Source organism: Ambystoma mexicanum, chromosome 2q (assembly GCF_040938575.1).
Source record: "Ambystoma mexicanum isolate Mex_15411 chromosome 2q, UKY_AmexF1_1, whole genome shotgun sequence".
Taxonomy (NCBI): domain Eukaryota; kingdom Metazoa; phylum Chordata; class Amphibia; order Caudata; family Ambystomatidae; genus Ambystoma; species Ambystoma mexicanum.
Genome location: NC_090924.1, coordinates 28749768 through 28773865, shown reverse-complemented (window position 1 = coordinate 28773865; position 24098 = coordinate 28749768). Strand labels below are relative to the sequence as shown.

At 42.1% G+C, this 24098-nt stretch overlaps 1 protein-coding gene across 21 annotated transcripts in view; it reads right to left on the bottom strand.

Annotated features, from left to right (window-relative positions):
* Nucleotides 1-24098, bottom strand: part of RBFOX1 (RNA binding fox-1 homolog 1) — a 1014010-nt gene that overhangs the window by 414044 nt on the left and 575868 nt on the right. For all 21 annotated transcript variants that reach the window (XR_011303135.1, XR_011303137.1, XR_011303136.1 and 18 more), the window contains exons 5-6: nt 1713-1805; nt 184-244 (exon numbers count right to left, since the gene is read on the bottom strand). Coding sequence is in view for 18 of the 21 variants with exons in the window: in XM_069646785.1 (XP_069502886.1) it covers nt 184-244; nt 1713-1805 (154 nt within the window). In the remaining 3 variants the exon portion in view is untranslated. The remainder of the gene's footprint in view (nt 1-183; nt 245-1712; nt 1806-24098) is intronic.

Below are 24098 nucleotides of genomic sequence, written 5' to 3'. Positions count from 1 at the left end.
GTCCACAACAAATAAACTGCAGAAGTGAATTGGTTTGCTCGTAACACATTTTTGGCAGCGTAGATAGAGGCAATTATTTTTGTCACTGACCTTCTTTTTGTGCATCAAAACAGTTGCTATGGTGATTTTATGCAGAACATTACATTTTCTATATGCGTTTTCTTGATAGGAATGCAGACTCACCGTTTGTGTAAGGGTTCACTGTCTTTTTATTTGTCATTACTCGTGCTGTGGCATTATTGACCTAGCATATAGAAAGCTGAGTTAGTATACTGAATATTGAAGGAAATCTGCTCTCTTCTCGGCATGCATTTTTTTGCTACTAATCTACTATAAATAAAATATATGTCATATTAAAAAAAGGAATACAACTCATAAGAAGTTCCTGCAATGTATGTTGACAAATGCTTTATAAACTGGGTACTTTAGAGTTACTTTAAATAAATAAACCATATGCAATTTTAAAGACAATAACTGTTTAAAAGCATGCATTGGTTTCATGATAGCACTGCAAAGTTGCATATTTAGACAGGGAAAAGAAAAGTAGACAGAAGAATATGCAATTGGTGCAGTGGACCGGTAAGACTAAGGGGACAGTAACCCACGACAAGTTGATAATGAAAGGAGAGTTTTCAGCAAAATGAGATGAGGTGCCAGAGAAAAGAGCAACATTGAACATTCACCACTTGAAACTCAATACTTTTCTCATAACACGATTCAGCCAAGTCATTCAAGCTTAAGCAATGATAGCAAACTAAAAGATAACACAAAGGAAGGATGCGCTGGGCTCTGAGTAAGATGCGCAAAAGTCGTCATCATTCAAATGTCTGCACCTCAGGATTGCCATTAGAAGGACATTTAACTAAAGGCGTACCAGCAGAAAAAAGAAATAAGAAAAAAAAAGAGCATCAAGAAACCCATGCATGTCAAAAAGGAGTCACATGGAACTGGCGCTAATTAGGTGAAAGGGCAGAGGGCGTACTCTACCTACCGTCCAGCACCTTCGCCAACATGGATGTGTATGGTTACTGAGGTTTGTGGGAGAGCCCTAAATGCTACGGTTGATGAGGGGAACATGAAAAGGCAAAATATGCAACATCTTACCAAAGACTATAGCATTTACAGTCTTATTTTATTTCTAATGAATAAGGCTACAGTGAAGAGTGAAGGTGAATCCAGGGGTGAACAACTAATTTTTTAGTTTGTAAAAGGGTTCAATAGACCCCCATAGCAGTGAAACATTCAAATGTTTATTGAGATTGTTTATTTTTCTTGTCACTTACATGTTTGCACTTTGATGTGCTTTTGTGCTTTTATAGCCACTGCTGAGATTCTTATCATCCGAGAAGTATAAAAACAGTATGCATGTTTTGTTTCAGAATTCTCTGCTTTGGCTGTTGATTTATTTTCCTCAATACAAGTTTGCATAGTTAGTTGCACCCATGGATTCCAATAGCATCTACTTTATTTATATCAAAATATAATGTTGTGATTTTATGTTATGTCTTGTGTGTTCTTTAAATCACAACAATGGTAAACATATAAAACACAGAAAGCACCAAGGCGAGATTGATTTATCAATTATATTGAACAATGAGAAGAAGGGATAAGGAGAGAAACGTGGCACACACCATTGATGCATTTGAAACAACAAATATGATTAAAGGAGACATTTGTAAAAATATGGAAAGGAAAGTATTTTGAACATGCACCTCTATTTTACGGCCCTCTACCACCGTGCCGTGTAATTTCTCCCTCGCCCTGTCCGCATCGGCACTATTTTCGAATGTTACGAAACCAAATCCCTGCATGCAGGAGGGAGAAGGGGGAAAACAACATGCATATTATTATTTCAATCAATAACCACTTTTATAATATTTTGAGTTCGGTTTCAACTTTATATTTCTTTAACATGCAGTCTTTCTTAATAAAAGAAAATGTCATTAATGGATGTATTTAAGGACATTAAGATGTGTAATCAAGAATAGACAACAATTATATTCATGCGTGTGCATGTGTGTGTTGTGTGTCTGTCTGCGTGTGTGCATGTGAGGTCATGTTTCTAAAATGTGTTTGGAACAACAGACAAAATTCAAGATTTACAACAAAAAATACCTTTATGTCATTACAGTGGAAAACATATCTAACAAAAAGAAAATTAAATCAAATTAAATGTTATTGTATGTACAGAGAAAAAAAAACATGGGTCAAATAATACCAGAAAATTTACTTGTGTTCTTCTACCATGCAATAATTTTCCAGTGGGTTACATTACAACACAATCAATCGCAATTCATCAGCAGCAAATATGTTTCAATTGTTTGATATTCACTATTGTTTGCACTGTTTTATCTTTCACCTGAGAAGCACTTTTAGTTACTATATGACAGTTTATTGAACAATATAAACGTACATATATCTGTGTGTGTGTCTAGGTCTAAAACATACCGGCCATGCTATGGATGACACTATCCCATCCTTTGTGCCTCTTTGAGAGCAGCCCAGCACGTGTCTTTCCTCTTGCCTGAGTGCATGTGGTTTTCAATGCCCCACTTAAATCTTTGTAACTGGAATGCTTGGAGGGTTGGACTTCTGAAGTTTAAGGCTCCTTGTGAAGGAAACTAATCATGAGCAGCCATGAACAGATATGATATTCCAGAGGTGAATGCTTTAGCTACCTTGCTATATTCCAATAGCCTCCTTCTCTTCCCATGCCTGATGAAAAGCTTGCAAATACTGACTTTGTTAGCCTAATGTATCATCTTTTTGTCTTTTGTGGAGCAAATATATATATATATATATATATCATAATTACTAAAGTTTTATGAGACTAAAATACACTGGTAAATATAAACAAACGTGTTTGAATACAATTATAACATTCCGTATTTACATTTTTTCAGCTGATATTAACTGTCTCCCTTGTCATTAATGCCCTTTTTTAATTACCACTAAGAACTATAATATACATTTGTTAGCCATTAATTCTCGACCTTCCACGGAGAGGGCATGTAAGGAATTTATGTAAAAAAATAACCAGAAGAGCACAAGATGTAATATGCATTGTCATATCCTCAGTGGCAACTTCCATAACCATGTCTTTGGCTGCTTCACATTTCTGTTCCTCCTCTGTTTTGCGGTTATATTTTTGGTTGATGCTTCTTGCTACAGATGTTCTTTCACACAGGTGTCACTAACTCTAATTTATTTGTTGATTAAGTGGGCAGGAAAAGACTTATTTTGCTTTTTCTTCTCTTTCCTAACCAAGTCACATTTTCTTCTCTAATAACTCCAAAATATAGTGGTTGTGCATTAGGAATTCCCACCACTTACATAACACCCCCCCCTGTTGATATGTTTACATGTGTCTTGAAGTTGCGTCGTTTAGATAATCGTGTAACTTAAAATATATCAACCAACTCTCTTGTCTCATGCAGGTCAAAATGTTGGTATTTTACAATATATTCTCACACCAACCTGTGCTTTTCTCCAATGCAAGGCAGGATTAAAAAACCTAACTCCCCTTCATGATGCAAAAGCTCCCCCATAAATATTCTCAACGGTTGGAAAGTATGCCTTAGACTAAAGAATAGGCTTAGCTTCTCTGAGGTATTTGGCGTGAGACACTGAATGAGACAGTGTTATAGTCCCTGGGGGCCTCTTGAAAGTTGACCATCTCGGTACAGTTTACATGAAAAGAAAATCACGTAATATAGAGAATTAAAGCATTGACACAACCCGGTCCCTAATTATCCCAATAAAGTACGCGATTACACTGTAGTACATGGCAGAGTAAAATGAGAAAATGTAGGGACAGAATACGGAGGGAAACATAGAGGGCCTGTTTCACAGAAGCGTTTTATAATGGCACAATCCCATAGGAAAAATGATCAGAGAATCAGGCCCATAGAATGTTAATCTAATTATTAAAATAATGATTTCAAGTGCAACAGGGTGTGTGCAGAAGTAGGGATGGAGTGAAAGTGCTGGACACTGCTCCTATTTATAAATAGAACATCTAGCCGGCGTTTGAAAACCAATGTTGTATTATGCAGCAGTACATAATTGATATATGCAATACCATAATTAAGATCTGAGAAGTTGCTGTGACATGTCTGTAAACTGGGATGGGAATGTTTTCACCGGACACAAATTATGTGCACTTCCACTCTACAAATGGTTTAGCTGGAGTGAAACTGGCAATTGCAGGCCAATTAGACTGATATTCAACTTTGGCTAAGGCAAGCCCAGTTACACATAGTTTTTACTTTACTTTACTTTAATTTAAAATAGTTGTAATGCACAGCCTTGGACCCTTGGGCATTAGGGCACAGACAAAGACAAAAAAAAAATGAAACCAAAAAAACTATAAGAGCTCCCGATTAGCCTAACTGTACAGCATTGCACAGCTCAATGCACTAGTCAGGAAAACAGCCAGGTCTTCAGATCTTTCTTAAAGACCAATAAGGAGGTCTGACTTCTAAGAGCTAAAGGTAGCAGGTTCCAAGACTAGGATGCCATAATGAAAAAGGCTCAATTTTCTACCTTCTTCGTTTTACTTCTGGGGAGAAACAAGTAGGTCTGATTACTAGATGTAAGGGTCCTACCATTGACCTTCCTATGATAAGGAATTGCAGGTAGGAGGGCATAAGACCCTGTCTACTTTTGAAAGTAATAACCAACAATCTAAACCTAGCTTGTGCCTCCACAGGAAGACAGTGCAAGGAGAGTCTGGCTTCACAGACATGGTCACAGCGATATAAGCTGATGACCACTTTAACTGCCCCATTCTGTACGACTTGAAGTCTGTTGGTGTCCACCTTACAAAGTCCAACTAATAGGCTACTACAATAATTGATTTTTGCCCCTAGCGATAGATTCTGCATTAGCCTGGGAGATGAATAGTCTAAGGTGTGATAATAGTTTAACATAACAGACAGTCAAATAGTAATAGTCAAATGCTTTCAAATAATTGGTATATAGGGTCCACTTGAGTAAGATGTCAACAACATATTTAATTGAGAAGCCATTAAATATGCCACAGCAGATTGGCAGATGGAATCTACTTACTTTTACATACATCATTCTTCTACACTAAAAGGTCTAAAGAAGCACCACATGAGGTGCATTCCAGAATTAGCAAGTGCCCAATATGATGTGTCATCTAAAAAGCAAACACTAACTGGAGGAGACGGTCTGAACATGATGATAAATAGAGATTGTGTCAACTTTGAACATGTAATCTTCAAGGCATCTTGAATACCAAGTACAATTCGCCTATCAACATGAAACCCTGTGCTGTTTATGTTGGAAAGTGGAGCTGCTTCTAAGAACATGAGACAGGGGACAGGACTTGCCCAGTCAAGTTAATTGAATGGCCTTGTATAACTCCAACGTCCGGTACAATGTTCACTCAGCCCCCGTTTTCTTTATTTTGCTATACATTTTGCCAAAAAATGTTTGCTGAAGAAAACATTGATAAATATGGAGGTCAGGGGGCATATAAGGTTTAGGGTGGGGTTGTGTATAGGGAATAAATAATAGGGGAGAGGAATTGGGGGAACCCCACCCCAAGATAAAGAAAAATGTGATTTCTTTTTGGCAAAAAGATTTTGGCAAAAAGTGCCATGAAAAAATACACGCGAAGAATGAACATAGAACCCAACGTCCTACCTGGTTCTCGGTTTGAGTCTCATAGTTCATAGTGTGTCTTCCTTTAAATGTACAATTGTTTTTAATAAACATAGACAACCCTACAATATAGGACATAGCAACATACTTCTCTACAGCAGCTGATTAGGTGTTGTCACTTTTCTCTGTCAAGGAATTAGCAAATGTCATCATGAGAGACATAGGTTGTTCTGGTAAAAAGGTGCTTCTTTGAAGTGAGCATTATCGTAGATCAATGATGATGATCTAAATATGATTCGTGCATTGCACACATATGTGTAAATGGTTCCATGATATAGGTCCTCCCTTTCCATGGTTGAGATACACCTCATCATTCAAGAGGCAAGGCCACAGGTATTTCTGAACTTCTCTGGGAGCTTCTCGCTAATTGGTCATGCTTGGGGCACTCTTCCATGAAAGATCTAAAGGAGCTTTCCTTGAGAAAAGTATGAAAGGCTAGCTGCATTCAGTTTCCTTTGGAGGGGTTAGAGATACCAAGTATTGGAAGTAACAGAGTTGGACACAGCAGCAGTTGGTCTTCTGGGCAACGCTATTATGAACTGGCCATGAGAAATTATGGTCATTTATTACACTCACATCAGCTTAGTTCCCTGACTTCTTACTGGTCTTTAAGCAGTTGTTCCTGGGCAAAGCCCTTGCAGTAACACTCTTTGGTAGCTCTCCATGGACGGTCAGGCCTCTATCTTGACAATCAGCAGAAGTGTGAACCCTTCCCATGCCTAGCAGAATGGGAGCCTGGGCACTCCTTAACATGGAGGAATTCTGTCAAAGGGTTTTCATGGGCAACTAACTTCTGCTGTATGAACCCTATCTCTTTGACTCCTCAATGTTATTCCTCTAATCTCTCCTGCTCTTAACTGCCCTGTGCTCTCTTTGCTCTGGTCTCATTGACCTTTCCAAATACGGTACACCACTTAAGTTGAATCACCCCGCCCACCTTCAAGAACAGACAAGGCTGTTGCTTCGGGTGAATAATAATGGTCCGATGAACTACAAAACCTGCAAGAATAAATTTAACCAGTTGCTATAAGGTACACGGATTACTGTTAAAATGGCACTGAAAGCAGCATGAATATTATTAATATACCTGTACGGACTTACGCCTATGCTTACTCGCAGTGAAGGGGGTTTCAGCCACAAACACATTCCTAAACAGATGTTTATTGTTGCTCAGTCCAGGTATTAGGAATAATATATTCCATGTGACAATTTAGGAAAGGCTGCAACTCTATCAATCTAAACAGTTCTATGCATGAGAAAATGAAGAATTGGCACATGCATCCAAATGATTAAATGTAAAGACAGTGAAAGCGGATGCATTCATAAACTGCATTGCATGAAAGTGAGAGGTGCTGGCAAGGAGGCAGAGCCATAAAACCAGAAAAAAAAATCTATACGCATGGCCATACATGCATGGAACACTGTCAATTTGTTAGAACCTGGTGGAAAGAGAGAGCAGAGAAATTGAACTGAAAAGGGTCAAACTTAAGACCATGCAGGGGCTGAATGGTACCTGGATACATGGGCATTGCCACAATACATAGGACTGATGGCCTGACCTCTCATTGCATTCTACAATTGATTGTGTCTTCATCGCCTATATTGATTCTTCTTTATTTTGTTGTGACCAGGATTTGAAAGCAAATTATTATCTAGGATTAAGGGAAAGTATGAATGAAAACTTTGTGCCATATTAAAACTGTAATCAAAGCATTTTTGATCTTTGCTTCTGGTTAAAGTAAATAGGATATTTCCCTTGCTGACACTAGTGAAAGTTCACATTGTTACCTTCAATAGGAAACCTTACAAAAGAACCATAATGTTCCTTAGGTTTACTCCTTGTTTGCTAGCACAGAAGTCAGGTATAACTGCACGATTCTGGGATTTACTAGAGACCCATTGCTGAGATGCCAGCCTATCCGTAAAAAAATACTGAATCTTGAACGTTAATGAATGGACTATTTTGTCAGTTGGGCCACATATAGAAGGTATAAATACAAAATGATCCACAGCCACTACAATTGTAATAGGCTCACAGACTATAGGAACTTGCACGTTCTGAATTCTCACAAGGCATAGTAGGTTTGTCCATTCTACCTTTTCCCCCTCTGCTCTTACGTTTTGTGTTTTAATCATTTTTTCCCCACCCTTGCTCCCTCCCCGCCCTTTGGGCGATTTGAAACAGTATTTTCTTATTGTATAAGTGCCTAACAAGTAAACAATAAGTAAATAAATACATAGCATTTAAAACGTGTTCTAGATAACTCCATGTTCAGACTGATTAGCACCATACCCATATAATATAGAATGGTGCAATTGTCCATCATTCATTGCGTATTCAATAGAACAATTGTGAAGTATTACAAGAGAGATCTTATTTGTGTTAGTACTAAATGTCTATACCATTCTGTGTATGGATTTTCTCTCCATTCGTCCCATAATATCACATTGGACTGCTTAGAACGTCCCAATCTTTCAAAGAGAGGTACGTGTTTTGTTTGACATTATGGTTTTCAAAGAACTACTCTAGTCAGAGACAACCTTCTATTACCTTATGCACCTTGAAATTGTCACATCTCATGTTTTGTTATATAGAGAGAAACTCGTCTCCACCCCTAAACTAAATATAATTAATATACTCATCCACCAATCTTACATTTCCAGCTGTCAATGTTCACTGTTGGTCCTCTTGTGTGTTTTCAGCACTAGAAAATGCCACTCTGTGATTGTTTTCTCTACTACAGAGTTTTCAGATGTTAAGTACCTTGTTGATCAGCAGTGAGGTCCTTTAAATAATATTTTGCTTTACCACATACTGCACATATACCAGAAGACATACTGTGATAGATTTGAACTAAAGAGACCTGACATTGGCCCTCATTCCAACCCAGGTGGTAAGTTCCCTACTTTACCACCATGGTGTAAACTCTGTTTACACCATGGTGGATGGCGGATTTACCGCCCCATTCCAAGGTGAGTGGGGCGGTAAATCCCCAATCCCCATTTACCCTTCCCCATTCCCATTTTTGCCCCATAGGGCATAATGGGAGTGGGGAAGACGCTAATTACGGCACTGTAAATTACGGTGCCGTAATTAGCGCCAAGGACGCTTAGCGCCTTGGTACTTAACGCCTGCTAAAAGCAGGCGATAAGGTGGAAATCAGGCGTTAAGGGTTAACGGCGCAGACGGCGCCGTTAAACCCTTAACGCCTGAGTTGGAATGAGGGCCATTGACTCCAAACAAATATTGATGATATGGTCAAATGTTTGATAACTGATTAATGTTATTACTGGATCTTATTTAAACAAATATGTAATATGCCCATTCACTGGGCTTTGATAACTGTATAAATGGAACATTTTCACAATTTGACTCAATGGGCCTCATTCCGAGTATGGAGGTAGCCATGGAGCAATTAGATCCATGGCTGCCTCCCATACCAGTACCGCCTCCGGGTTGGTTCAATGGGGACTTACTGGTACATTCCGACCTTGGAGGGACCGGTAAGTCCCCATTGAAAAAAACATTCCCCATTCCCATTGCAGCCCCCATAGGGTTCAATGGGAATGGGGAAGTAGCTAATAACGGTAACTGCAATTTGCGGTACCGTTATTAGCTCTAAAGTGCCTTAACAGGTCCTGTCTTTAACACCTGGTCAGACCACGTGTTAAGGAAGGGACCCGCTAAGGGAACTCGGAATAGGGTGCAAAGGGATTACCGGCACCAATGTCCTTACCGGTGCCGGCAATCTCTTTGCGCCCAACTCGGAATGAGGCCCAGTGACTTTAAGGGACTTCCAATTTATGAAATATTGCTACATCATTATTTTTAGATTTCTCCTAAGTGCGTTGATTTGCTTCATTGTGGACAGTTGTAAAGAATACTGTCAATGGAACAGGTTTGCAGATTGCAAAGCATCTTCCTACTTTCAAGCTTCAGCAGATTTAGCGGAAAAAATCTTTATTAATATGAAAATAGGTCTTATCCAGTTATACACTTGGAGATCTTCTGCCTGATTCATGGAATTATTTGCGTGAAAAACGCAGATTTGCGCGTCTTTCTGCCAGAAAATCCCTGTTTGAAGTATGGGGATTTTCGGACAGAAAGGCGCGTTTTTCACACAAATAATTCCATGAATCAGGCTTTTTGTCTCTTGCATGGGCATTGAGTTACAGCAGTAGCCAAATGACACTCAGGTTTATTTTAGGTTATCAACTCAAGCTGATATCACTCACTTTCAGTACTTGACTGGATGTTGCAACTCTCAATACAACTAAAATCCCTCAGAAACTGAATTCCTTTTGGTTTCCTCTGCCTTCTTTTCTCTTGAACGTTTTCAACAGTGGATTGTACCACTGTATTACTACTGGAATAGTGTCCTAAGTAAAATACCTGGGTGTCACTTTTGAATCAAACTGAATAAAACATTTATTGCCTACACTAGTCATGCATTTTTTCAGTTCAGAAGATAAAATGTTATGTCCCTCCCTAAAACGTTAATACTGCTGTTGAAGCATTAGTCCTTCCATGCCTGGACGGTGGCCAAGCGGAAGAATGTTTTCCCTCCACAGCTCTTTGAATTTCAGGGATGGAATTTCAAGCACATTACTTCACTTTGATCTTTCTTCACTGGCTCCAGATTCACTCTAGGTCACGTTTCAAGATATGCTACATTACATACAAAGAGTGATATTGGTACAGCCAATGCATGTTAAAAAATATAATATCTGTGTTGTTTAATGCTCAATTGGGGCTCTCATACATTATTGATTATCAATTCTCCAATTTAGACAATTCTCATCCTCCAGCTCTGGCTTTTCATGTGGCAGCTCTATGTGTTTGGAATTACCTGACACTTTCATTGAACTAATTCCTATGCTACTTAGGTTTAAGAATGATCTCAAGACTTGGTTTCCGCATATCCAAATCTTTCATCCTTCTTTTTTCCGTTTTTTTTTCCCTGTTTTAATCCAATGTTATCACAGCAATGTATTAAATGTTGTCATTGTGTTGTATTGAGTTTATTGTGAGGTTGTATTCTGTTGTGCTGCACCACACTAACTGTGGCCAATAGCTGTATAATTTACAAGAATTTAAAGTATTAATAATAAAAACAGTGAGGCCTTCCTATTGTCTATTTGAGTGAGATGAAGAGACCTGCACATGACCCAAACATTAGCAGGAATACAGTCTAGTGATTTGATGGGCATGTGAGCTTGTTTCTGTCACCAGTCTTGATCCTAAGTTCTGAATACTTTGAAACAGGATTGTTCATGTTTTGGATTCTTTTTGAAACAAACATGAATAATGAAATCAAATTGGTTTAACATTCTGTTTTGTGATCTGGAAAGCCATGATTCTGCCATTGTTCTTGAAATGAGGCACAAGGCTAGAACTTTAGAACGGCTCAGGTATAAGGCTATTGTGGAGAATGGCTTGGCCACACACTCAGCCAGTCAGTCATCCCTTTTCGTCTGAGCAGACCAGTACTTCACCAAATGTCTATTTTAATTCACTTTAAGCTCATTTTAAACACTGCAGGACGTTACTCTCAGCTGGAGTCAGTAGAAGGAAGTGATATTTTATGGTAGTGAGGATATGACCATGTATATTATCACCTTTGGGTTTTAGCCTTTTCCAAAGGAAGGGTATATTCAGAGGCTCATTTTCTGGCAGAAGAACCACCAGTAGGTACAGCTGATATACAGTTTGTTCATCAAACTAAATGTGAATCTTAACCAAAAAATCAGCTATCTTATTTCCTAGTTATGTCTTCATAAAAGATCTTCAAAGGCAACACTACACATCACTGGTATCCTATTTGCAGTATCACTGTGAGCATTCCCATTACACTTCGTATGAGAGACTTCTTTCGAGAGAGTGGAACTGATTTTCAAAAGCAGTTTACAAAGGTGGAATGCCTTTGAAAAATGCTTTGTAAATCAGGCCTTGTGAATCTGCAACATGGTGTTTTGCACGCTCGCTACAACAATTCCAACCGTGCCAGTAGAGCCTCATATGGCATATCAGCAATCTTTATTACAAAATATGAAGTTGCAAACATACAAGGTGGATACATTCTTAAAATGAAAATAGTGAACTGTTGACACTTGTCTTGTTATGCATATAAATGAAATCACATTTACATCATTTCTGATATCAAGGTAAAAAAAAAACGAATAACACTTTGGGCCTGGTTTACAAAGTGTTTTCAATGGGATTGTGCCATTTTAAAACACGTTTGTAAATCAGCCCCTTTATCTCCAACCCTTTGAAAATACTTATTTGTGGTACAGTGATACATTTCATGCAACATCAGGACATTTAAAATGCCAAACAACATGCATTAGGAAGCCAATATAAATGATGACGTGTGACTGCACATGTGCAATATGAAGATAGCTATGAACCCTTGCAAGCAAGCAATTATAATTATAAGCCACAGAAAAGAAAATATTTTAAAACTTCAGACATCAATGCCTTACACTGTAGCTCTGATTTACAACAGATGTTTTAAATAATGTTGTGAAATGATTTTGTTATTGGTTGCTATTTAAGTGCTTAATCAGCAATATTGCTCAGGCCTAGATATCTTGACAATGCACTCTACTATTTTGAAGAGTAACAGACTCAGTGCCTGATTTAAAAGCGTTTTTTAATAGGGATTTCCCATTGAAAGAAATGTAGTAAATAAGACTCTCAGCCAAGTACCCATTGTTAGGCAGAATTATATGCAGTACCCTTTGGGAACACCACACACAATTAAGACTACAAGTGACAGTACAAATTCACCTTTAGTACAAGCCTGTACTACACAATAAAGTAGTAGCGATGGCTGAGCAGCCATACTTATCTCAAGAGCAAGTGAGCAGTATCAATAATTACACAAAGGACAGCAATTACTATGATTCAAACAAACACTGACTCAAGGTTTCAGAGTAAAAGAATATACATTTATTTACACATCAGTTGCATAACATTTCACTAAAGTAAAACAGTTTAACAATCACAGTCTTAATACACCACACCACTCCCAAAACCTTCCAGACAAGTTAAGCTCACAAAATGAAGTGGGAGCAAAATGACACTCCAGAAATGTAAAAGGGAGGGAAAGACAAAGTTAGGCAGAAATTGAACAGCACCAACAGGTGAGTAAGCAGGGCAATCTAGAAAGAGGAACTACAGTGATAGGATCAAACCAGAAAGGCTTAGGGCCAAAGTCAATAGGACACAAGTCTTTTGCTCAAGATCACACAGCTCAGGGTAGTTCGCGGTTAAGTGTTTGACAAGAGTTCCGGATGAAGTTGGTCGGCAGAAAAGTTAGGTTAAAGAGTAGAGAAGGATGAGCCCTTGGATTGGAGAGAGATTTCACACAATTTCACCGCGGCTGAACGAAACAAACAACTGGATTTGAACAGTACCTTTCAATGGAGAAGAAGCTGTAGCTGTGGCGGACGTTCCTGGTAGTTCCTGCAGGCTCACGGTTCCTGAAGCGACTGTCGGACTGACATGAAGTAGGAAGACTGGAGGGTCTTGCATTACCCAGGGAAGAAACCAGCAGCAGAGCAAAGCAACGAATGACAGGTGCGCTCCTTAAAACCCAAGTAGGGTCCGACTTTCCTGGCTATCCGGCCCACTGTAACTCTGTACAGCGAATTCGACCAGAGGAGGGAGTCCTGGCTTGCAGTTTGGATGAACTGGTTGTTCCCACCAGCTCAGGGGAAGAAGATTCCTGGAGAATCTTCTCTGTCGTTGGAGTTAGAGGATTCAGACCTGCAGCAGGGCTTCACTGGGCGTTTCAGTCGTAGTAGGGGTCCTCTTCCATCAGCTCCTCATCGGTTCTTTTGTTCAAGTGGCGACTCTACCTTTCCAGACCCAGAGACCTGCTTTTTATGCAGTTTTCCCCCATTCACACAGCCTGGCTGTCAATCGCATAGCAAGGTGGCTGTCCCGCCAGGACAGTCACCACAGCCAATCATTTCAGAGTGCGACATGAAGTAGGAAGACTGGAGGGTCCTGCATTACCCAGGGAAGAAACCAGCAGCAGAACAAAGCAACGAATGAAAGGTGCGCTCCTTAAAACCCAAGTAGGGTCCGACTTTCCTGGCTATCCGGCCCACTGTAACTCTGTACAGCGAATTCGACCAGAGGAGGGAGTCCTGGCTTGCAGTTTGGATGAACTGGTTGTTCCCACCAGCTCAGGGGAAGAAGATTCCTGGAGAATCTTCTCTGTCGTTGGAGTTAGAGGATTCAGACCTGCAGCAGGGCTTCACTGGGCGTTTCAGTCGTAGTAGGGGTCCTCTTCCATCAGCTCCTCATCGGTTCTTTTGTTCAAGTGGCGACTCTACCTTTCCAGACCCAGAGACCTGCTTTTTATGCAGTTTTCCCCCATTCACACAGCCTGGCTGTCAATCACATAGCAGGGTGGCTGTCCCGCCAGGACAGTCACCACAGCCAATCATTTCAGAGTGCGACATGGGTCTCCAAGGAGACCCTGTGCAGAGAGTCCTAAACCCCCACCCCCCCTCACATCCTGTCCCCCCCAGACATGCAGGCACCTAAGGAGGGCTTCTGCATAGAAGCCCGCAAAAAGACAGTGAACAATGGAACCAAACCTGGTTTGGTGTGCAGAGTAAAACACGAGAAAGACTTTTACAAAAAGAAATGGCGAATAAACCCATCTGGAACTATAATAAAACATATATGGTCTAGCAGGTTTAGATGGAGGCTACCAGGATAGCCTAAAACAATACCATGGTTATTTAAGATAACCACTGTAGGAAAAATAGGGTAGTTACCACTGCCACCAGCCAAGTCTTGATGAAAAGGGAGTGAAACAATGCTCCAAGAGAAACAGACAAAAAGGGATAAGTATTAACCATTTCCAGTACTCCATGTAAAAGGGTTTGTGCTGGGTCTGTGGTTTTACAGAGGCTAATAAAGTTACTGGCAACTTTATATGTTCTGGGATTCAGTAGTCAGTCCCAGAAAATGGAGTCTGAGTTGGGAAGTCTAAGACAACCCTGTGTCACTGCACTGAATGTGCTTTGTAACACACAGTAAAAAGATGATGCCTGTGGAGTAGGTGAGGCTCCACAGTATATGAACACAAAAATGTTAAACACATACAGCAAAACACATGTAAGAGTGGGAAAAAAAAGGCTCACGCTCTTACTAGGTGAAAAAATAAATCCTAGAAATCCAGCAAAGCTGCTGATGGACTGAGGAAAATGACCCATTCTGGAGAATTCTCCCTAACACCCATACTACCTTAGATTACCTCTGACATTAATTAAGGGAATATGAAATTTTGTAGTGACATAATGTGATCTTGAGATGGCTATTAATGTCATAAATAAATGATATTTTTGGACAAGTGTCATTATTATTATTATTATTATTGTATTTATTGAGCACAGACATAGCTGTGAGAAGCAATGGAGCGCTTTACATTCATAGGAGGAACAACATGGTGAGGAGTGCAGGGAAAGAAGTGTGGGTGATGCTAACAACACGGGAGGGGGAAAGTGTTAAATTTGTGAGCCAGGGATCTATAAGCAACCATGGGAGGAGAAAGAAGGGATTCAATCACACAGTCTCAGTGGGTCCAGGGTCTTAGGGTATAGATAGAGAAGCCATGTCTTCTGGTGCTTTCTTTCCTGCACCAGAGGAGATCAAGTCTGCACATGTTCTCACTTCTGGTGGATGTTAAGGCTCAGCCAAGATTACCGTCCAGTGAACTAAAAGGATTAAATAGTGAAAATGACAGGATTGCAGGCTATACAAATGGTTTCACAGACCTGGGAAAAACAAAAGAGGTGATTTCTGGAAGGTTTGGAATTAATCTTAACCACTGGCATTGCTCTGGGCAACCCTCCAGGCCATCGTTCTGCGCCTGGTGAGCCATTACAGAATAGTGAAAAAACGTATGCAAATCAGGCTTGGTCCCACCCCAAAAGGGACAGTCCAGTCTGACCTGCAAGGGGGGACATCACTTCTGCATGAGACCACAAGCAACCTGGGTCCTAATTTCATTGATGAGGTACAGAATTCCACCAATGGGAAATAGTTATAAAGGGACACTCACATCCCAGGCTGTTTTTGATTCAATGTATCCTTGATATCAAGGAGCGTAACAAACAATTCCTGAGCAAAACATTTTTATATTTCATTGGCTTTGGCTAACAAATTCTCTTGTGGCATAGCAAAGCCTTCAGGTATAGTTTCCACAAGGGCAATTGCTCTTTTGCCATGTTACTGTTCATGTTTACCTTCCTTGTAATGCATTGTATACCCAGTGTGTGGCTCTATTCATTGGGAAAAAAAAAACATCATGTGGACGTTATCTCTAAGCTGCCTCTGATAGCACCATTCAATGCAAAACCAATAAGTCCTAATGTGTTCATGTGCCTAACTCTTGCAAAATATTCAAATGTGTAACTTAACAGGAACATATAATTTGACACAGAGAATATCATAGCCGTCCTTCTGTCATAATAGTACTGCATTTGTGCTGTGTTGGGTGTCCTGACCCACGTTTAAGCTATCATGCTGCAACATTTGGTGCTGTGGGCTTAGAAAATTCAAGATGGCGGAAAACCCACATGTGCGCTGAAATCCAGGAAAGCTGCGCAGTTTGTGCGCACACTAAAATGGTTGCCTCACTTGCCACCCACCAGTGCGAGAATGAAAGGCTGGGTTGCCATGAGGGAAATGGGTTGCCAAAGGAAAAACAGTAGCGCCGGTTAGCTTCAAAGCGCTTTAAAACCACCATTGGACTACCCGCACAGTAGTCTGAAACCATTGGGAATGGCAATGCTGATTGCCAAATGCAACCTAGAATTGTGGGGAATTCATTTCTTAAATCCCAAAAATGGGTGCAGTACCAGTACTCACCACTATCCAAAAGCCGGCGTTTTAAAACCACTCTGTTTCCCTGAAGGCAAGTCAAAATGCCTATTTTCAAACATTGCAATATGTGCAAAATATTTACTGAACACCAGCAGACATTTGGTAGAATGGAGTGTTGTGTGCCTACAAAACCTGGGAAATGAAGAGCCCAAAACAATGCTTATAACAAAACTGCTATGGAGTCAGCAGTTTAAGTTGCACTGGATTTAAAGACACTAAAATCGAAAATGTTTAGATTAAATGAGTGAGCTATGTTTGGTGTCACATGCCTTTGTAACTGTTTAAATGTCATAGTTTAAACTTAGAATCAGCCTTCTAGCTGCATATGTAAAAATGTTTAGTTTTATTTGAATGCAGAAACTGGGGAACAAAAAGTGACATTTTATCTGAAACCCGGTTTAAGGAACTGAATTCTGCCTGGCAACTACCCCCATCAGGAGGGAAACTTGAGTCACCACTGTGTTCCCAGGCCAACCTTCCTTTTGCTGCCCACACTAAGGATATGCCATCTATCTGATAATTGAATTATCTGTGCTCTGCAGGAGAGTGAACAAAGCCCTCTTCACTCAGGCAAAGGTTTTTATTACCGCAGTCGTAAAATGTAGCTTCCTCTTGGCAAGAGCTGGGAGGGGCACTGCCTGTGAGAGCAAGCTGGCTTGGCAGAAACTGGAAAGACTGGTTTCTATACCATGTGACCTGGGAAACCACACCCCTTTGGAGCCAGAACATAACTTTAAAAAGATGAATAACTCATAGAGCGGACATGTGAAAATTTTATAAATGATACCATAATTCTTGTGATTTTTCTGCCCACATTTTAAGAGGTTTTTCGACCCGGTGGCATGTTCAGGGGGGTTTTAGCGGAAAAATGGATATTACTCTAAATGTATGCATGTTAAAAATCTGAAACTTCATCAGTTAATGTCCCTACTCCCTGCACACATGTATGTAAAGTTGGGCAATGTCAGAAATTGCAAAATCAGTTAAAAAGTGAAATATGTGCCATTTCTGAATGCAAGCTCCCAGGAAGAGCAGAGTTTGAACAGGGTATACCTCCTGTAATGCATGATGGGTGCATATGATTTTAAAACAATACGTACCTCTGCAAATATGTATTTGTTTCAAATCTAGATTTGTGTGTAAATTGACAGGAGGAGTGGACTTTCTGCAGGCTGTAAAATGACATCACTCTGACTCACAGTTCATTCCCCAATCAAGTAAGAAATGGAAGTTTGACCAATTAGAAGCTGAGAGAGAGGTAGGGTCAGTGATGCTAGAACACACCCACATTCTAAACACATAAAAGCAGACAGGACAGATAGGGACTTTCCAAATCCATCTGCAGCGGGACGCTCTGCCGGAAAAATCCATACTTACCTCCATCAACCTCCAGAAAGCCAAACTAGAGACTTCAATCTATCCAGAACTAAGAGAACCAGAGAGAAAGCAGTGCTGTACCCAGAGAGACCCAGACCAGCAGAGAGAGCTGACCCAGATCACTGTGAAGTGCAGAGGCCAGACCAGACCAGACCAGAGTCCAGTCTAAAACCCTGACCAGATCCGTGGCGAGGCCCATTTCACTCAAGAATATAGTGTGAGTACCTAGAAAACTGTGCAGAACCAATCTCTTAGTTAAAATAATATAATTCAATCCTATTTTAATCTAAGTAGAACTGTCTCCTAACTGTCACCTGTCACTTGTAAAGCTGTCACCTGTGATTTGCTAGTTGCAAGCTGCACTTGTCATTTTGAGCTTTTGAAATTTGCAAACCCAAAAACGACCTTTATTAAATCGCTCATATCTCCGCGACCGTTTGGGCTAGAGACTTGCAGTAACTTTCCTCTGATAGCTTAGAATCATAGCTTTGAATCGCACCAAGAACCGCATTCCTACCCCTTATAGTTTTACCGCAATCGCGGAACACGCATCCGCGAATTTTACCGCGATTTGCAATTTCTTCACATGTAAAAACTGCTGCTGTTTGCTTTCCATTTGCCAGAAATTCGTTTAACCTGCTAACTATCCCTGCATCATTGCTAGTGTGAGCCTGGGCTAATATTAACTAGATACCACTCACCCTGAACCTCTGAAAGGGAATTAAAAGCGTTTCCAGCATATTTCTCATTCATTGCCAGCACATACCAAAGCAATTTGGGCCTGTGATTTCAAAACTCCTATCTGTTTTCTGTTGTCTAAGCTTGCTGGATTGAACTGATTACATTGATTGCATTTCTGAGAACTGTGTGCTTTCCTCCCATTTCCTTGCATTGCATAAAGAGGGGGGGAGTGAATAGCCAGAGAAAAGTGATTACATTGTTTGGTTGAAATCATATTGAGTATTTTCTGTACTGCATTCATTGAATATTGCATCCACCTGAGCTTACATAAAGCATCCTCTACCACATTATACTTTTGTTCCTATTTACCAGTGTGCTATCTTATCCATTTCATGTCAACTCATTAGTGATTATAAGAAGTGTGTGAGTGCCAGATTCTCCGTTGTTGATCTTTATCATATCAGATTAAGTGTGCTATTCAATTATTAATTTATTATAAAGTGTCATATATATATCTATTGTTTAAATCATCAAATAAACCCTTTTAACTTGCAAAACAGAACTACTTCTTGGCTCAGTGGGGTCAGGGGGATTCCAAGAGAGGGGTGTTATATAAGGGTAGTCATCCAGAACGCATGAACTGGACCTAAAGATATATCAATAAGGGTTTTCATTCAGTATTATAGACTAGGCGTTGACTTAGCTGTAGTGTTGAATTGAATCCTCTTACAAATTGGGGGCTCGAGCCGAGACGTTGGGTTAGATTTACCACTTGTGCAGCTTAATACAGTGTGCTAACTGACGGGATACATACGTCCGGTCGGATCACCACGCTGCATTACGCTGTGAAGCATTCCTCAAAAGGGACACTCCAAGAAAAGTTCTGTTCTGCAAGAATAAAATACTAACTTCTGTAAGTCAGGACAGAGACCAATCTCTAGAATGACGACCTTAGTAGACATGAAAATAGCCAGAGAGCACCTCTTGCACAAGCTATTTGTGAGAGGTGAATGGACCGAACAGGGCCAGGATGCGTGGTTGCAGGCCATCACACAACAGGTCACTGAAACAGGGTCAGATATATATAGAGATCAGGGTCCCTTACATGTGGCCCTGAGTGAACTATATATGGCTCCTAAAGCCAAAGATGAACACAATAAGATTGCCAGGGTAGCGGCGTATTTATATTTACATATGGGAGCCGTGCAGGACAAATCTGCTGAAGGCCAAGATCTGGCGAGTAGGCAACTGCTGGCATTACAGAAGGTCCAATCTGACCTGGTCTCTTCTGAGCAGAGGCTGCAGAGGAGCCAGGAGTCAGAAAATGACAGCAGACTGTACATCACTAAAATGAAGGAGGATATGGATGTGCTGCAAAAGGAAAAGTCAGAACAGGATACCAGATTTCTGGCCCTGCAGAAGGAGCACCAAGACAGTTTGGACTCCTTACTGCAGAGCCAGAAAAAGCTGGAGCAACAATTAGACTTTAACAGGGCATGCACGGAGCAGGTAGCCACCTTGCAAAGTCATCTAGATAGAGTGAAGGTAGAGAGCAACAAGCTGATCTTGAAAGACCTGGATACCCAGGCAGAGTTTGATGAGGAGCGCCAAAAAGCTGGTGCCCTTCAACGGCAAAGGGACGACCTGGCGGCACAAATGCAGGCTCTTAGTCAGGAAAGAGACGCCTTAGGCCAGGAAGTCTGCCATTTAAAAAGAAAAATGGAAGAAAATCACCTGGCCCACCAGGGACTGGGTGATCTCCAAAAAGAACACCAGAACTTGTTAGAGCACACCAGGAGGGTGGAGGATGCTCTAGCAACAACGGAGCAGGCCAATAGGGACACAGCTCAGGAGGTAACCGTCCTGCAACAAAGATTGGCCCAGTTCTCCAGGACCAACCAGGAAGCACAGAGGGAAAACGAGGCCCTCTGTGAACACAATGATAGGCTCCAACAACAGGTAGCGATGCAGGAGAGATTGATAGAGTCCAGTAAGGCCTTAACTGAGGAACTGAAGGCACAAATGCAGGCTCTTGCATTGCAACAGGGAGCAGGGGCGGATAGAGATGAGGTTCGCTGGGAAAGGGAAACTCCGGAGCATAACCTCAGGAGCCCTAGTACCAGAGGCCCTCATACCTCTCAGTCCCTGGACTCTGCCACCCCCATGTCCCCTGGCGCACATGAGCACAGGGCCACAGGGATGGCAGATTACTATCCAGCTAAGAGTATGGGGCTCATAGGCCAGTACCACTCAGGAATGGAGGGGTGGGCATCCGGGTATGGGCACCCAAGTACAGTACAGTTCAATGGGGAACCCCAGGAGAGTAGGCCCATTAAGGGCATCCTGAAAACCTCTGCCCAGTTAGGTCAGTGGAGGGGGTACCCATCAAATCCTGGCAGCAAGGAGGAATCTGAAGACCCCTCTGAACTGCGCAGGACGCAGGAGACCAGGTCCCCACATTCTGCCAGCCATTCCCAGGCTCGCAGAATCCGGGAAAACCTGGAAGAACAGACGGGAACCTCTGGGAGCAGTGCCTCTGAGTCCCAGGAAGAATGGACAAGGGTTACCCGAACCAAAAAGGCCAATAAGGCAAAAAGGGCCTTGCTTAAGGACCCTTTAAAGCAGATTAAGGCGATCAGGAGCGTCATCACGCCTTACCATAAGAACGCTAAGTATTCTGTTTGGGAGCACTTAGAGTTGTTTGAGCAAATGATGGAGACTTTCCATATGAAGGACAGCCAAAGCTGTATTCAATATGTAAAGTGGACCTTCTCCCCGGAATACTCCAGTTTCTTTGCGGGGCTGGAGGACCAAAATCATTTAAGATGGTCCACATATAAGGCGGCCATCCTGAAACATTTTTCTGTTCACAGAAATCCTCAAGAGGCTCGCAAGGCAGCCTACAATTTGCAATGTGGGGAGGATCAGGCCCCACAAGAATTTGTGCAGGAGTTAAAGCGTGCTTTTGCACAGACCACAAGAAGGGTGCGCACGGATAGCAGGGAATTTATAAATACGTTTTTCCATGCCTTGCCCAAATATATCATGACCCAGCTCGTGAGGGATTTTCACGAGAAAAGATCTTTAGACTGGGTCATTGAACAGGCTACCCGGATCTATGAGGTGCAGAAACCGATAGATAGCAAAAGTAATGCCCAGAAAAACCCCAAAGCCAACACCACCCCTGCTGCTGCCAAGGTGGCAGAGGTAAAGGTCACCCCCGTTTTAGATTTGGAGATGGGGGGGCCTAAAAACCTACCTGCACCTAATACTGCTAGGCCCAGAAGGTCCTCGGGCCAGTCACAGACAGGGAGCCAAGGAGGCAGCCCCACAAATGGGGTCCCTCGCTCTCCTGATTATGTAAGTCCCCGTTACAAGGGAAATCGACCCATCCTGGGTTATGTGTGGACTCCTCCAGCCCAAGGGGGGGGATCCAGCCAAGCACCTAACCCGGGGAACTTCCCTCCAAACTTCCCACAGGAGGGCAGAAATTTACCAAACCCTGGGCAGAACTTTTTCCCCAGATATCCACCCGACTTTCAGCCCCAAAACCATCCATCCTTCTTTCCCCAATTCGCTGAGCCCAGACCACTGAATCCGGGAGAGGGGAGGCCAAGGGTGGAGGGGTACCCAAATCTTCCCAACCCGGGGTGTTACCAGAGGAGGGACAGCTACCCTTCCCGGGATCAGCCCAGGGGAGAAAACAGGGCCCCGTATCAGCCTGAGCGGGTTTCCCAGTTAGAGCGCCAGGTTCAAAACATGGCGCGGGATCTGGGTCACATACTGAGGGCTCAGCAGAACCCTCAGATGGGCGTGCCGGCGCAGAACGCACCCAACTCTGGACCTGGTGCTCCAGAACAATGACGGGGGCAGCACCCCGATAACTCACCGGTTCCCAGGGAGGAGGCACAAGGGGAAGGGGGGTGTAAAGCCTTGGAGGAAGCTTCCTTCCTCACTTGTAAACAGCCCCTGGAAACCCAGGAACCGGAAACAAAATCTCTTGCCCCTGAAAGTCTGCCTCCTAAGGAGCAGAGGGGGGGTAGGAGAAACAAAAGACCCAAACAGACTCAGTTTGAGGAGGAGGTACAGATCTTCCAATTTGAGGGAGAGGGATCCTCAGAGGATCCTGGGAAAAGGATCTTCTCCTTCAGAGAGGGGGGAACTCCTCCCAAAGAAAAATGGGTCCCTAGGGATGCAAATCCAGACTGGGGAGATGTGGAGACTGAGCTACCGCCGCCCACCATCTCATCCCAGAACCAACCGCAAGAAAATCCCCTGGTTCAAACCCATCCTGGTGACTGCCTCCAAAAAGGGGGGGGCGGCCCGGAACCGGAGCCAGGGGAACCCACAATGGCTCTGATCTCCAGTTGCCAAATTTTTCTTTCAGATTCCCAAGGCTCTCCACAGAATTCTGCCCAAATCTCTTCGCTAGCAATGTCCAAAACCAGAAAATTAGCCCACCAGTTGTCCAAAAATGTACATTATCTGTGCCCCCTTGAGGAGAAGGAGGGAAGATATTATGCCCCGGTACAAGTACAGGGGCAGGGTACAATCTCGGCACTGGTGGACACTGGATCTCAAGCTACCCTTCTGTCCAGAAGGGCCTTTGATGAACTGAATGCAGGAAGGGGAGAGGATTACCAAATTCCTCTCACCTCTCTTCCGGGACAACTACAGAACTTTGACGGGAAGGAAATTCCCGTTGGGGGACTGCAGACTTGGACATTAAAATTGGGCGACATAAGTTGAAATACCCGGTCATAGTTGTGACCCCAGAGGGCACCCCTTGTTTACTAGGGAATGACCTCCTGAGAAGGTTGTCACCCCTAATAGATTGTGTAAACAAGGTCCTCTGGACCCAGACTAGCCGACCAATAAAATTAAAACAGAGTGTTAACCATGTTAGTTTAAACGGCACCTGCCACATGGTTGAACAAAAATCTGACCAAGTAGAATTTCACTTCCAGAACAACCAGATTCCAGACGTGACAGTAATAGCGGTAGGACAACAGACTGGTGATGGGGGGTCCTCTCTATTTCTGAAAATCAACCTTCCTTCCAATTTAAGGTGGTATTCCACGCTGGAAGGAAACACTCTGAGATTCTATACTAATCCACAATCAGAAACTCACACTCCTATAGTCCAGAAAGATGTGAAATCAGCTCAGAGCCTGGCTGATATTCAGCAAATTGAAGAGCAGTTGTTCATCCCTGTTCAGTTAAATGATGGGAAGGACTCTGTTCTCGCTCGAGTGTGTGTGAACAACGGTAAGAGCTTCATCAGCGAAGCCATGTTTCGCCAACTCCCAAAAGATCCAGCCATTCCCACCTTCAAACTGATAGACAAATGGGAAATGGACCTGGAAGCACCTAATTCCAAACATCTCCTGCCAAGCAGGTGTATGCTCAAAATCTCCATTGGCAACAAGAGCATAGT